This window comes from Fonsecaea multimorphosa (genome assembly GCF_000836435.1).
Source record: "Fonsecaea multimorphosa CBS 102226 unplaced genomic scaffold supercont1.2, whole genome shotgun sequence".
NCBI classification, from domain to species: domain Eukaryota; kingdom Fungi; phylum Ascomycota; class Eurotiomycetes; order Chaetothyriales; family Herpotrichiellaceae; genus Fonsecaea; species Fonsecaea multimorphosa.
This window is the reverse complement of record NW_015971636.1, coordinates 296402-310051: the sequence shown is the minus strand read 5'-3', so window position 1 is coordinate 310051 and position 13650 is coordinate 296402. Positions and strand designations below refer to the sequence as shown.

At 52.9% G+C, this 13650-nt stretch overlaps 4 protein-coding genes across 4 annotated transcripts; 1 reads left to right on the top strand and 3 right to left on the bottom strand.

Moving 5' to 3' along the window:
* Window positions 1-92: 92 nt before the first annotated feature.
* Window positions 93-2374, bottom strand: Z520_01053 (uncharacterized protein; the record flags this gene model as incomplete). Its single annotated transcript, XM_016771571.1, has 2 exons — window positions 93-1674; window positions 2208-2374. 2 exons carry the CDS (start codon window positions 2372-2374, stop codon window positions 93-95), a joined length of 1749 nt encoding a protein of 582 aa, XP_016636710.1.
* Window positions 2375-3570: 1196 nt separating this feature from the next.
* On the bottom strand, window positions 3571-5205 carry Z520_01052 (uncharacterized protein; the record flags this gene model as incomplete). Its single annotated transcript, XM_016771570.1, has 1 exon — window positions 3571-5205. One exon carries the CDS (start codon window positions 5203-5205, stop codon window positions 3571-3573), a length of 1635 nt encoding a protein of 544 aa, XP_016636709.1.
* Window positions 5206-5542: 337 nt separating this feature from the next.
* Window positions 5543-8587, bottom strand: Z520_01051 (uncharacterized protein; the record flags this gene model as incomplete). The annotated part of the gene is made up of 3 exons (XM_016771569.1): window positions 5543-8253; window positions 8315-8458; window positions 8521-8587. The coding sequence occupies 3 exons, from the start codon at window positions 8585-8587 to the stop codon at window positions 5543-5545; spliced, it is 2922 nt and encodes a 973-aa protein (XP_016636708.1).
* Window positions 8588-10005: 1418 nt separating this feature from the next.
* Window positions 10006-13047, top strand: Z520_01050 (uncharacterized protein; the record flags this gene model as incomplete). The annotated part of the gene is made up of 1 exon (XM_016771568.1): window positions 10006-13047. One exon carries the CDS (start codon window positions 10006-10008, stop codon window positions 13045-13047), a length of 3042 nt encoding a protein of 1013 aa, XP_016636707.1.
* Window positions 13048-13650: the final 603 nt, after the last annotated feature.

Genomic DNA, 13650 nt, shown 5'->3' with positions numbered 1-13650 from the left:
TCCGCCAACGGCACGGTTGACCTTTGAGCCTTTGAGCGAAATCTGCTGCCTTTTCTGATTATGCATTCTTCTTCTTCTTCATCCCTGTTTTCTCATCCCTGCAGTGCCTGCGTCCCCGAGATGATGCCGTTATACCCCCAACTCACCGAGCAGAGATTCTCGTCTGTGACTTGTCCCGAGCGGACGAGTTGTTCGCGCGCTTGGAGCATGGCGTATGTGAATGAGGGCTGTTCGGGGGGAGGGAAGCGGATTGGACCAGCTGAACCACCTGTACCGGTGGTGGAGGAAGGGGAGGTAAAAGGGGAGATTGAGGTCGAGGTCGGTGAGGAAGCAGTTTGGGTGCCTGGTTTCAAGAGGCCATGTGTGCTATCGTCATTGGGGAGGACGGCGTAGCCATACCCATACCCATACCCATACCCGTAGCTCGAGTTGTTCGAGAACTTGGTGGGCGGGGATGGCGGTGGGGATGGGTACGGGTCCGGGTCGACTCGTCGTCGTGGTGGGACTTTGGGCTTGAGGTCTTCGAGGGTTCCGCTGGTCGTGGAGGTGGTTATGCAGTTGTCGTTGTCGTTGCTGCTGCTGCTGCTGTTGGTGGTGGTGGTGGGTGAATCAGGACTTCCAGGAGAGGAGGTCGGCGAAATGCTCGTGTCTAGGGATGGTGTGGCGCTTCTTGGGGTCGTCACGCTCGGTGTAGATGTCCTGGTCAATGTTGATGACTCTGTCTCTGCCTCGACTTGGACTTCGACTTCGACTCCTTCCCCGACGTGCAAATGGTCCTGTGGGTGGGAATTAAATAGGGCAGGATGGGCTTTGGCACTGGCATCATTGCAGGTGCTTGCAGATTGATCATCCTTCTTCGTAACCTCTTCTTCCTTCGCTTTGCGTCCGTTTGGGACTTGGTCGCCCACAAGCACATCACCCAGCGCATTGACGCACTGCCCATTGCACCGCTTAAAGTACAAACCCTTGGCGAGGGCGCTGGTCGCGAGACAGGCCTCAAGTCGCTCCTTTTCGGCGACAAGCAACGCCCGGGCCTCGGCGGCAGCGGCGGCGTTGATGGCGCGGAGCATAAGTGTCGCTGGGCTAAGGGTAGACTCGTCGTCGGCGGCGGCGGCGGCGACGCAAGTAGAACCAGAGGAGCCCGGGCCGGGGCGTAGTGAACCTTGAGTGCCCGCGCCAAACCGAGAATCCATGTCCGCATCCGGCTCGACGTCGAGTTGGGGTCCCAGGGTGCAAGTAATGCCGCTGTCCAGCAATGCCGTGATGTTCCTCAGCTTCTCCCTCGCGTACTGATCCATGACCGCCACCGCCGCTCTCGGCTTGAGCACCACCTCCGGCTCGGGGGAGTAGATACAGCCGCCGCCATGAGCGTACTTGATCTCGGGCCACGGCTGGTCCATCTCCCTAGCGGTAGCCTTGCCTGAGATGTCGCGACCATTGCCTCTCGTCGCCGGGGCGTGGACACCCCGACGGGAGACGACGGTGTGCTGGTGCTGGTGCTCGGTTACCGTGGTGACCTTGACCTTCTTGCGCAGGTCTTCTTTTGACTTGGCCGTGATCGTGCTTGTGATGACGGGGAATGTTGGGATAGGTGAGTAGAGTGGGTGGACAAGGGAGCGGATCTCCTTCAGGACTGCGTCCTCCAAGGCTGTGGATTCGGCTTGAGTATCGGCACTAGGTGGCTAGATTAGTTTCGCTGTTCCTTTTTCTTTGCTTCAAACCTCGTGTACGATAATGTATTTTGGGAAGAGAATGGGCAGGAATACGGCAGAGTCAACAGATGAAAGATGAAACGACCAGTTTCTGGCTTCTGGTCTCAAGGTCGACAGCTTGTGGAGACTTCAGCGAGGAGCCGAAGGTATAGCTTCAAGGTCACAAGAGGGGAATAAAGAACAGTCGATCTCGCACGGTTGCATTTCAGCGCCTCGTAGAGATAGACCTATCGATGCCGAGCTTGTCGATGACCCAACCCACATGCATTCACGGTGCCATGGTCGACACAAAGCCTGTCAGAAGCAGGACTGAAAGAACAGAATAACAAAAATGCCATTCTCACTCTTCCCTGAAGGCAATCTCAAGTGTCGTACGCGGCTATTTGATTGCTGAAATGTCCAAGACCGAAGGTACAACAAGAGGAGCACGTAAAGGAGGAAGAGAGAACTTGAGGTCCAGAATGCACATGTGATGGAAAGACATGGTGAACTTACGCATCTCTGTGTTTCTGGCAAGTCTCAAAAGTGACTTTCGTCTTGCCATCGCAGGTTCTGAGCTCGTGGGCACGGACACAGGCTGGACATGCCTCATAGATATCGTGGTCCCAGTCGAAGGACAGCGGACCGAGAAGGGAAGATTTGAAAACAATGAGGAGCACCATCTTGCTCAGTCGCAGCTCAATTGTAGTGACAATGGTAAACAACGAAGTGGAAGCAGAGCAGGTGTGAAAGGATAAGGACATATATAAGGGAACGGGTGAAAGTGGTGATCCATCACATGCCATGAGTGCTGTCACAGAGGTCCTCACCCTAGCATGAATTTGTCGTTGATTCTAGGTCAACAGATTCTCAACTCATATCGCCTCTGGTTCACTTATCCTTCTGTCCTGTAGATCGATAAACACAATAATTCTGAGTTGATAATGGCCCTCTGGGTCACAACGAGGCGTGTTCGGAACCAAGTGCTTGGTTCTTCCCTGTGAGTCGCATCTGCTTGTCGTTGTGCTCCTGGATTCAACCTTATTCTTCCATCAATCCAATCACTTGTGGCCATTGATACTATAGCATTTCCAGCCCGAACGGTTCCACTGGTATCGTCTTCCACACTCCCAGAAGAATAGAGCCGTGGACAGCGCTGACAAGTCGGGTATGGCCCGCTTGAATACACTTGATCGGCTTGACGACAAGTGGACGCCTGGAAGAGCGCTTGCAGGACATCGATGTACCAGCGTGTTCGAGATGTTGAACAGCTGATTCTGTGGACATGATATGGATTCTGACATGATATATCGTCCGCCTCAAGGCATCAGAGAGGTAGTGATCTTCACCTCTGGGAGTCGCGTGCAGACTCGGACGACCGTCTCCGCCAGTAAATCTCAACACTATGCCACAACAGACGGTGACATGGAGATACTCGCAACCGGCGATCACACATCATGCGCAGTATCAATTCCCCACTGCAACATGTCTTGATGCTTTGCCATCGTCGACGGCCGGAACTCGGGTACATGCAGAGTTGAGAAGATGCGACTGGCTTCGATGCGGCTCCTCCCACTTGATGGGCAATTGGTTTACCCAGCGGCCAGCATTTTAGCTACTTGGTAGGTGTTGTTTTCGTTGTTGTCATTGGCCCAAGGCATTGAGACGCGGAGATATTTATTCCTTAACGGTCCCTTTCCCGAGGCAAAACACTCCCACATAGCGATGGCGAGTGGGAGGCTAGTTTGATAGCAAGAGTCCAGCGCAGAGGTCGATTGGTGGTAGCATCCAGCTTTGCTAATGGCACCATTCGCTCTCTGCATATTCTGAGAAGGACAAATCGCCTCGAGCGAAGCCGAGATATTGTTCACCTTCGCGGTCATTTAGATTTTGAATCTGAGACATCTGATCTTTCCGTTGAAGATTTCCTGAGGGTACGCTGGGGACGATGGCAAAGAGCAACACCAAAAAGGCACAGAACGACAAGGTCGACGACGTGGACGGCCCACCAGAGCTTGATGTTCAGACCACACATCTGAATGTGGTACTTCCATTCGCTCGTTTCGAAGTCGAACCAAGCACTGAGGAGTCCGGCATTGCCCCCGTAATCCCCCATCATGCTTCGGAGCGTAATTTCTCGAATTCCAGTATGTGCGCTGCTGTGATTGGCGTGCTGCCATTTGCAGCTGTCCCACGAAGTCTGCTGCTGTTCGCCGCCATTCTCTAATGTTGATCCGACAGATTCAGAAGGTATGAAATGCCAGACATCACAGCCTTCGTGGTCATGACCTGTCAGGATGAGGCCCCTTCTCCCCTTGCCTTGAGCTGGCGCACCAATATCACCGCTCATGCCGAACAATGCCTGCAAAGTGCCCCTCTGACTCGTCTGCTCGCTTAGATGATTTTGTTCTCTCACCCCATGAGGCTTTAAAACCCCACCGCCGTTGTCGTCGCCCCAATAGTCGAAGAAGGGGGCATCGACGCACGTTCCTTCTTTCTTGTGGAGCGGCAGGTGCGTGAGCAGGAGGGTGAAAGACGAAGGGTCTTCCACGGGGCGCAGACGGTGAGAGATCAGGTCGTTCAGGTACTCAAAAGTTTCGGTCTGGATATCCTCTGACAGAGCAGGGGAGTCCAGAACAAGGCTGTTCAAGACAATCAGATGCAACGATGGCTGGATATCCGTCTCAGTCGTGGGCTCGGTACTATTAAGCCCAGGATATCGGAATCTAACATCCCAGTTGGCTCTCCCAAAGACCTTCTCAAAGCGGTCGATCCTACCTCGAGAAATGTCTCCAGCATATCCAATGTCGTGATTACCGGCAATATTGATCAGCCGTTGATTCCAATGCGCATCATGCATCTCGAAAATCGCTTCTTGGTCTTTAGCGCTCAGACTTGTGACATCGTCTTCCACCTTCTGCGCACTTGCAAAGACTCTGTTCCAAAACCTCCACCCTCTCCATGCAAACTCTTCGTCCGTAACCCATTGGCTGCCGATCAGATCTCCAAGCACAGCCACGTGCGTAGGCTTCGTCCACCAGTGAAGCGTTCTATATATGTGGCCCAAATAGTAGTCATTGCCAAATAGATCAAGTCGTTTTCGGAGGGCCAGCAGTGCCTCGGGTAGGTCTTCCAGAACCACCTCTTGCACGCTCTCGTATGCACAAGACAGCCAATGTTGTGGGTCTTCTGCGGACAGCTTCGCCCAATGCTGCCTTAGCTTAGGGATCAACCCATCCTCGGGTTTGGGAAGGGAGCTGTCACCTTCAAGCTGGGGATCAGCGAGGGCTAGCAATCGGAAAGGGACTCGCGCATGGTCTGGATGGACGTCTAAGCCACCCAAAGGGGCCCAGTGTTGCTTGAATGCCTCAGTGAGTGCGGTGACAGGCGAGGCATCTCTCGATGGGAAGGCACATCCGTGGAAAAGTGGATAGAGGTAGAGGTAGGTGGTCAAGCCGATCGCGATTGGGGTTAGAAGGCGCAGCAACTTGTCTGCATGTTCATATATGTACATCGAATCAAAAGGAAAACAGGACAGAAAGAGCCGAACACAAGAGCAAATGCAGAACAGGGAGAAACCATGAAGAGTGGGCTCATTGTTGAGGGATAGGAGGCGCTGAGCGCGACGTTTGAGAGACGACGCGGTTACAACGCACTCGGCGCCTCTTGCTTCACGCGATATATGATTGGCCAGCCTTGCAGATATCAGGCTGAGCCTTGCCCCTTGCGGCCATTTGCTGAATCGACTTATTCGCAGCCTGGGAAAGGAGTAAGAAGTTGAGAAGTATTATGTACTCCCGGATATATATATTATGTGCAGGACAAGATAAATAAATCTTCCCCGTGGATCATCATGTCTTTATTTCCCGCTCCGCATCATCCTCGGGACGTGCTGTCGTCCCGCTCGTCAGACCTGTGCCTAATTGAAGATTCATGTCCGACTCGTTGAAATCCAATCCTTTTATATTCAAGCCGCTCTCGCTCTCACCCTTCTCGTCCCGTGGCGTTGGCATCTCAGCCAACTCGGCTATATCTTCTGTGCCTTTGAGGGCCGGGGGTCGTTCTTTTCTTGCCCGAGCTTTGGCCAAGCTGATGGTTTTTTGCCGGTTCGTGGTCTCAAAGTTTGCTAGATCATGCTCGATGGTGGCTTTCAAAATCTCAGCCATCCACTTCCTTCCCGCAGTGATGTTGTCAACTTGGAAAACGTGAATGGTGGGCTTTGTGAACTGTACTGCTCTTGAAGTTCCCGCCTTGGGGGGAACAAGCTTGAAATAGAAAGGCGCGTTTCCACCTGTGCTGCGCGTGACATTGGGCGAAGTCTCCGTAGACGATCCAGAGGCACTGATGGAAGGTGTGGATTTTGTTCCAGTTATGGTGGCTTGAAGTGAGGTGATCGGGTCGGCCGTAGTGACAAGAACTTTATGTCCAGATATATCGATAATACCTTTCTCCTCTTTGTCGTTCTCTGAGTAGTAATACGACAACCGACGGCCTCGGAGGATGAACAGCCTGGGTTTCCACTGTGACACAATGCCGCTAGATCTTTTCTTCATCCAACCGTAATGGTCACAATGCTTCCGTGCCTCTGCAGGCGATAATTGTAGCAAACCTTTCGTGTAGGCGCTTGTTTGTCGCTTAGTCTTTGGATTGGTACGTACAATGGTTTTCGTGTGCAATAAGGGGCCCAGCTGTTCAGCTGTACCTTTCGAAGAGGTGTCCGTATTGTCCATTTCGAAGCTACGCGACGTCGCAGAAGGAGTTTGGGACCCAGAAGGTGACGCGGTAGGGCTCTCTCTTAAGGGGTCAGATGTAATGTTTGACGAACTGGCGGCTTCCTTTTCAGGTCCGGTAACGGCATCAGAGGCTGCTCGGATCCCCAACAACTTTCGTGCCTTTGTTGACGATGTCCAGGGCGCTGTTGTTGCCGCAGCAGGAGACATTGGTCCACCAATAGCTTTGGGCGAGGATAGAGCTGAGAGACCATCATCCTCCAAGTTCGTCACTGTCGGGGACTGCGCAATTGGAGACCGCTGCGTAGTCAAATTCCTCGCACTTGCAGAACGAAACCGTCCTTTATATGATCTGCTGTGATACGCTTTTGCGGCCGAAGAGATGGGAGCGCCTCTGATGGAATCAAGGCTGCTGAGTCGCGAATGTCGTTTCATGCCAAGAGCTTCCTTGGATGAGTCATCGAGCACGCTCGATTGACGGGAATGGCTGGCACTTTCCATACCTCCTCGCTTCTTGAGTAGGGTCCTCGCCTTTCTATTGTCGACCTCATTCCCACTAAAGTAGCCGCGGTCGAGATCAAAGGTAGAAAGCTCGCCACCAAATTCTGCATCTGCATCCAGGTCCATGCTTGTGATAGGATTACTGATATGCAGCCTGAGCGACGGGGTACTCCCACCGGTGTTTGCAGTAGTTGCGTTGCTCATCGACCATTCTTTATCGAAAGATGCATTTTTCTTATGTGGGGGAGAAAGACTGGCGCCACCTAGGGCCGAAGTATCCTGAACTCCTGGTTTTACGAAGTCGATGGAGGAATGGCGTCGAGACGAATTCAGTTCCCGTATCGAAGAGGCTGACCGTCGGGTCGGGGATTCAGCAGCCATCGAAGCTCTCCAAGGGGAAGGGGGCGTGCTTCGTTCAAGCTGGGATCGGGTAAAAGAAGATGGAGACATGGGTTGCTCGGAAGACGGTGGTGAGGTAGGTATGACATGTGGGAAGGTGTGCTGCGTCTGGCGGATAGAGAGTCCCGGTTGTTCCATCAGACTCGGTATTCGTGGCAATATGGTAGTGCCTCGGACTTGGACCCGAGCAACGTCCTCGTTTGAGCCATTCGGTTTCAGGCTGCTCTTTCGCGACGCTGTGCCGCTGCGGACCTGATTCTGAAAGTCTCTGATCTTGTGCCATGTCTTCAGACGGCGGCCCATCAGGCCAAAATCGAATTCCTTCATGTGGATGAAGGACTGGTCCATTTCCAGCAAGACATCGCCCGTTATCTCCTGCTCTTCAAATATGTCGCAGTGTTTTGAGTCAACACCCAGGCTTCTCAGGTATTCCGCCGTTTCTCTCGCATCCCATTGCTTAACATCGGCTTCGGTCGGGCGAGGATTGTCCTCGCTATCAGTCTCGGGGCCAGCGATATATGAGGCTCGGTCGAGATGGCTGCTATATTCACTCTCTGAGTCCTCCTTCAAAGGCAGCGGTGGGGACAGGCTCTGACGTGGTGTGCTCAGGTCTGTGATGTGTTCGTTGATAACGCTTAGTGTCTCGTTCATGACTGGGCTTTCCTCTCCACTTGCTCTGCTTGACAATGCCTGACCGATGCTCCGGTGAATATATGACGTGGGAGAAGGCGGTACAGAGCTTCGTAGAGGTAGATTAGACTGTGGCAGTGGGGGCGAGGAGAGTGTTCGTTGTCTGGAGGTATCAGTGGTTGAGCTTGCTTGTTCCAGTGGCTCGCTCTTCGGCTCGGTGGATGGTTTCCCAAGAAATTGAGGGCTTTTGACGGCTGGGGCGCCCACAGGTGCGAAGTTTGGAGGAAGCTTAGCAGTATAGACTGAGCACATGTTAGTCACCTATGAATAGTGAATGAAGTGTCTGGGGTGGGAACACTATACCTCCAGGAAACAGACCCGTTGTTCCTGTACCAAGGTGCTTCCCCAGATACCAGCCATCGCCAAAGCCATCGTCCAACTCAACCAACTCGATTTGATCGGTTTTCCGGAGGGTCAACTCATCAGCACTTCTTGCGTCAAAGTCATCTAGATAGAGTCTGTCAGCGGAACAAGTCCACACCAAATTGTGAAGCAAGGAGTGAACGCACGGATGGCGACAAGTATGTCACCGGGCTGAAGAGCCGCCCGGGGGCGCTGCTGAAGAGAAGTGGCCATGATGTGATGGTCAGACATCAACACGCAGGCATTCGAGCGCAGCAGTGAGCCAGCTAACCCAGCAGACAGTCGACAAAAAATTGTAAGTGAATTGGCGGGAGATCGACCGGACGCGCCGTGACAAGCGCCTGCATGATAGGAATAGCTCTTCTCAGTGCACTGACAGGGCGAAAGGCGCGAGAAGAGGTCGAGATGGGCAGAAGAGATCGGTCAGGAGAGTGACACGAGGTTGGTGGAACGAAAGTGCAGGAGTAATTGATATTGCGCAGGCTCATCTGATGGAGGTGATGCTGCTGTCCGAGGAGCAATCGGGTGGTGACACCGTGACAGGCACCTCGCCGGCTACACTGTCATTGATTGATGTCGTTTTCTTCTTGGGTGGCACCTCTAGCAAGGTGTAAAAGCGAGGATGGTCGGGAGAACAAAAAGTCTGAGGCCTGCCCTTGAGTGCACGAGTTCACCCTCTCCTTCTCTCTCTCTCTCTCTCTCTCTCCTCAAATGTTGCAATGCTCAAAATGAGACCACCTGCGCAGCCAGCCCAACCAACGCCAACCAATCCAAGCCAGGATGGACTGCAGAGTGCAGCGCAGGGACCTCCCCCAACTGTCCGTGAGCCCCCTATGATTCGTTGTCTTTGCGCCTAGAGACCCTCCCGGCTTCTGGTCCGGCCACTGAGGCCCAGGCCTGACAGGCGCTTGAGCAAGACGGGGTTTAACTAACTAGGGAGCCCTACCACCACAGCTCAGAATACGAGGAGAAGGAGAAGGAGGAGGAGGAGGGTCGATCACTCCGCAGAAATGAATAATTGACCTGAACGCTCGGCTTAAAACTGCCCATTATAATATTTTGTCCATGAATCTGCATCGAAGTTTCTACATCCACATGCTCCCCTCGCCTACAATACCGCTGCCAACCTCTCTCCCACTCCAATCCCTTCGAGCCTCTTGTGGCTTTTGCCCTTGGTCTCTCTATCACTAGGTCCCTCCTGCACGGACTCGACACTTCGTACCATCGCTGGGTCTCCTGTGCGTGCAGCATCGCAAGACTATCTCTTACAAGTCCACGTCTGATCGTCACAGCCTCGTTTGCACTCCTTCAATCGCGCGTTGGTGGGACTAGACAGCTCCAGCTGCTCAACTTCCCAGACTCGTTTCCAATTGTGTATTCCAGGAAACTGTCTCTGATCCGACCTTTGTTTACCTCGGTATAGATGGTCACCTCATCGTTGACTTTGGCAGCCCCTCCACCTCCCTTGTCCGCCAAAATGAAATTGAGTTTGGTGTTTGTCGTTTGACCTTTGATGTTGATGACCACACCGGTCCAAAGTGGACGCCATCTTCAACGCTACTCCTAATTCCGCAAACTTGAATGACCTCCAACTTCTCGTTGCTAGCAGAAGTGCTTCCTTGGCTCTGCCAATGTCGCGAATGGCGGGTAATGCATCTCGTGTCAATCCTCAACCCACTCCTACCAAGTCGCCTCGTCGACATGGCAAAGCGACCCCCAAGTCCTTGGGACGACAGCTGCCGAGATCTCGTCCCGGCTTTCCTATACAGCCTGTACAGCCTTTCGAGGACGATGCAGAAGATGCAACTATCGAAATAGCATCTGGACAAGGCTCTAATTCTGCCTCACCTCTTCCGTTTAGTGTTCCCTCGACTGTCACCCCAACTGTACCCTCAACTGCCATGAGGTCGACACAATCCCTAGAATATCAAGTGCGTGATGCGCAGCAGGAGGACGCTGGTACTCCGCTCACGGAAACGAGTGCATCCAGCCTCAGCTTTTCGACTTTGATACACGAAAGTTCACAAACAGTTGTCCCAGAAAATCCCGCGGGCATTGGTCGGCAAGGGGAAGCTGTACCTTCTCCAAAGCGTGTTCCCAGCGACGGCGCACTTGCGATGACCTCAGAGGCAAGGAAAGGATCCCGAAACCCATCAAGATTCAGCAAGCGGCAAGTAGGATTGAGCCCGACCTTGGGCGCTATGGACTTGCCCAGCCACCCAACTCCGCCAAATCGGACAGATGGCTTACAAGAGACGAGGTCTTTGGTTGCAGCAGGGCAAAATGGGCAGCGGGATGACTTAGCAGGCCCATCAAATACGCGTGATGCCCGCGCTCCTCGAGCAAGAATGTCAACGTCGGGTGAGATGAGTGCTGTGTCGTCCAGTCCCGTTACTCTCCCCTCAGATATCCGAGGATCGCCTCTGTTCGTCCCTATGCAAACCCAGCCTCGCCTTACAACCCTGCTTCCAGACTTGCCGTCTTCTACACGTGGCACCGGAAAGCGAAACAATGACACGAACGGGTCCCATGGGCGAACAGTCCGTCCAAGGGCCGATTCCAGACGTTTGGAGTCTTCAGCACTCCTACCAACCCCCCAAGACTCGCCAAACGTGTCGCACGGTACCACTCTCGGCCAACGACTAGAGTTGTCACTTGCTGCCATTGGGCTCTGTGCACCTGAGCCAGATCAAGCAGCGGGCCTTAAATATGGAAGGATTGAGATGTTGCGAGAAGCCTGCCAACTCAACGACGAATTTTTCCTGCTCACGCATTTTATTTGCAGTAATTCTACCCCTTCGCCGAATTGGGACGTCATTGGGCCACTCTTCTTGACGAAAGAGCACTTCCAAACCCTCAACTCCCTATCCGCAATCCTGTGTAGCGATAGTGAATTGACCAGAGACTTGTCCCAGCTGTTTATGAAGTTTCCTTTTCGCATGGAAGCGACGACGGAAGAGGCACCCTATGCATCTCCTCTACTCAAGAGCGTCCGCTCCTGCCTTGATGTCTTTGATGCTGCGCTCAGCACATTAAAAGCTCGCACAGTTCAAAGAGGGTTTCCGCCAGCCCCGTGTGAACTAAGGGCTGAAATGAGGCTACCTTCCCCCGTCTTGCAGAAGGCTATCTTTTGCCACTTCTATTCCAGCCGGGCTGATGGTTCGAGCATGTTCCGGGAGGCTTTGCGCCTCTTTGAGCAGGAAATGGAAAGGCCGATTGAGGTGTCCATCTCCGGAATCGCTCAGCTGCACGAGTCTCCATCCAACTTCAAACAGCTCATGAGTCGATGGGCCAGCAAGTATTCACTCCTTGGACATGGATCCCAAGGCAGGAATTCGGCAGCAGGGGACGTAACAATTGCTGATAAAGGTGGCAGCCGCACGTCAAGTCTGCAGCTTTCCACAACCGCGGCCCGCCACACGACTCCTGCACCCTCTCAAATCAGGTCTCCTACCCTGCTTCTTTCAAGCCCTATGGTCCAAGAGCCAGTTCATCCTCGTCGATATCAGCAAACAGCCTCCGTCCAACACGCACGGCAGGTATCCCGACCTTCACTGCCCCTAGCACCAGCACCACCATCCAAACTCCCGAACGGTTTTCGAGGGGTAAGCCAAACGGCAGAATCCAGCCAAGTTGCATTAGATGAAGCACATACCTTCACGCACGAAAATGAAAAGACAGCCGAGTCCGATGGCAGAGCGCGCGTTCCCACTTTCTTTCGATTTATCGAGGACGTCGTGGTGCTTCCCGAATGTATCCAGGCAGATTCGCCTACGATTCGGTGGAGCGTGCCCATTTCACAAGACCATTGGGCGCGGAGGGTAACTACTAGTGCTAGAGAACGTGGTGTCTCAAATTGCAATGTACAGTTCAGATTAAGGTCAATTGTCATCGAGGCCGATGGGAGAGAACCCTTTACGCCAACTCAGTCAGACTTCTATGCTCGAACTACCAAGTGGCCGGCGTGTGCGGCCGTGTCGATCAATGGAGTTTTCGCCACCACGCCCAGACGCGAGACTCCCGGTGGTGCTGATCTGCCTACAGATGTGACTGATCTGTTGAGAGAAGGCAACAACGAGGTCGAAATTTCCGCGTTGTTCACCAGGCCTGAGCAACTTTCAGCTTGCATGTATCTTATGGCAATTGAGATCATCTGCGTGGAGACTTACGACAAGATAAAGACCATGCTGAGACGAATCCCTATGGGATATGTTGTTAAAGCGCTTCTGGATGCCCTGAAGAGCAGAAAAGATGAGCTTGAAGACGATGATTTGATCCAATCTCCATTCATCGGCATTGACGTGATTGACCCTCTCACGTCTAAGATCTGGAAGACGCCTGTCCGAGGCAAGGACTGTCGCCACCGGGAATGCTTCGATCTAGAGGCGTTTTTGTCCAGTCGTGCCGGCGGCTTTGACGAAGGCGGTCTGACGCGGCCCGACCAATGGAACTGTCCCATCTGTCGAGGGAATGCACGTCCCAATATGCTAGTCATTGATGAGTTTTCAGTGCATGTACGGAAGATTCTCGAAGAAAACAACCAACTGAGTGCACACCGAATTCTTTTCAAAGAAGGTGGCGCTTGGGAGCCTATCCTTCGGCCCTCGTCCCCACGAGATCAGTCTCCAGGTATGACAAGAACGAATCCAGTGATTGTCATGGATGAGAGTTGATGGAAGGCTCGATGCATCCACAAGCAGAACAGGATGTGCCTGGCTCTCCTCACCCATGTCTTGGAAGAGTCGAGATCAGCCATCCGACAAGCCTGGTGGAGCCTTGTTTATTTGGTCAAATCACAGACCAAGTGTCTTCGATGGACACACACTTAAAAGAGCCAGTAATGCTCGCCAATACTTACTACGAAGTCAAGATTTATGACGTGAACGCTTTTACGGCCTTTTCCCTCCTTTTTGAGTATCTACTAGTGGGGCGAGTGGCATTCGGGAGGGTCCTATTTGGAGTCGTCCTTTGCTGCGTTCTCGATACCCATTGCGCGACGGATTTCTTTTTGCCGTTCTCTGTGCATATGCTCTAGTTTTGGCCTGGTTTTAAGGTCCGGGAAAAGCGGCTAGCAAAAGACCCGGATTATGGATAGGAACACACGAAAAAGGGACTGAATTATGTAGCATAAAGCATGAAGTATGAAGCAATTGTTGTACATTTGTGTATCAAGCTCCCTTTGTTCCCTTTGTCCCCTTTCTCCCAAGTTGACTTCCAGGGCCCAGCCCGAACGGTCGAGATAGATCATTACTTACCTAGGGAGGTACAGACCAGCT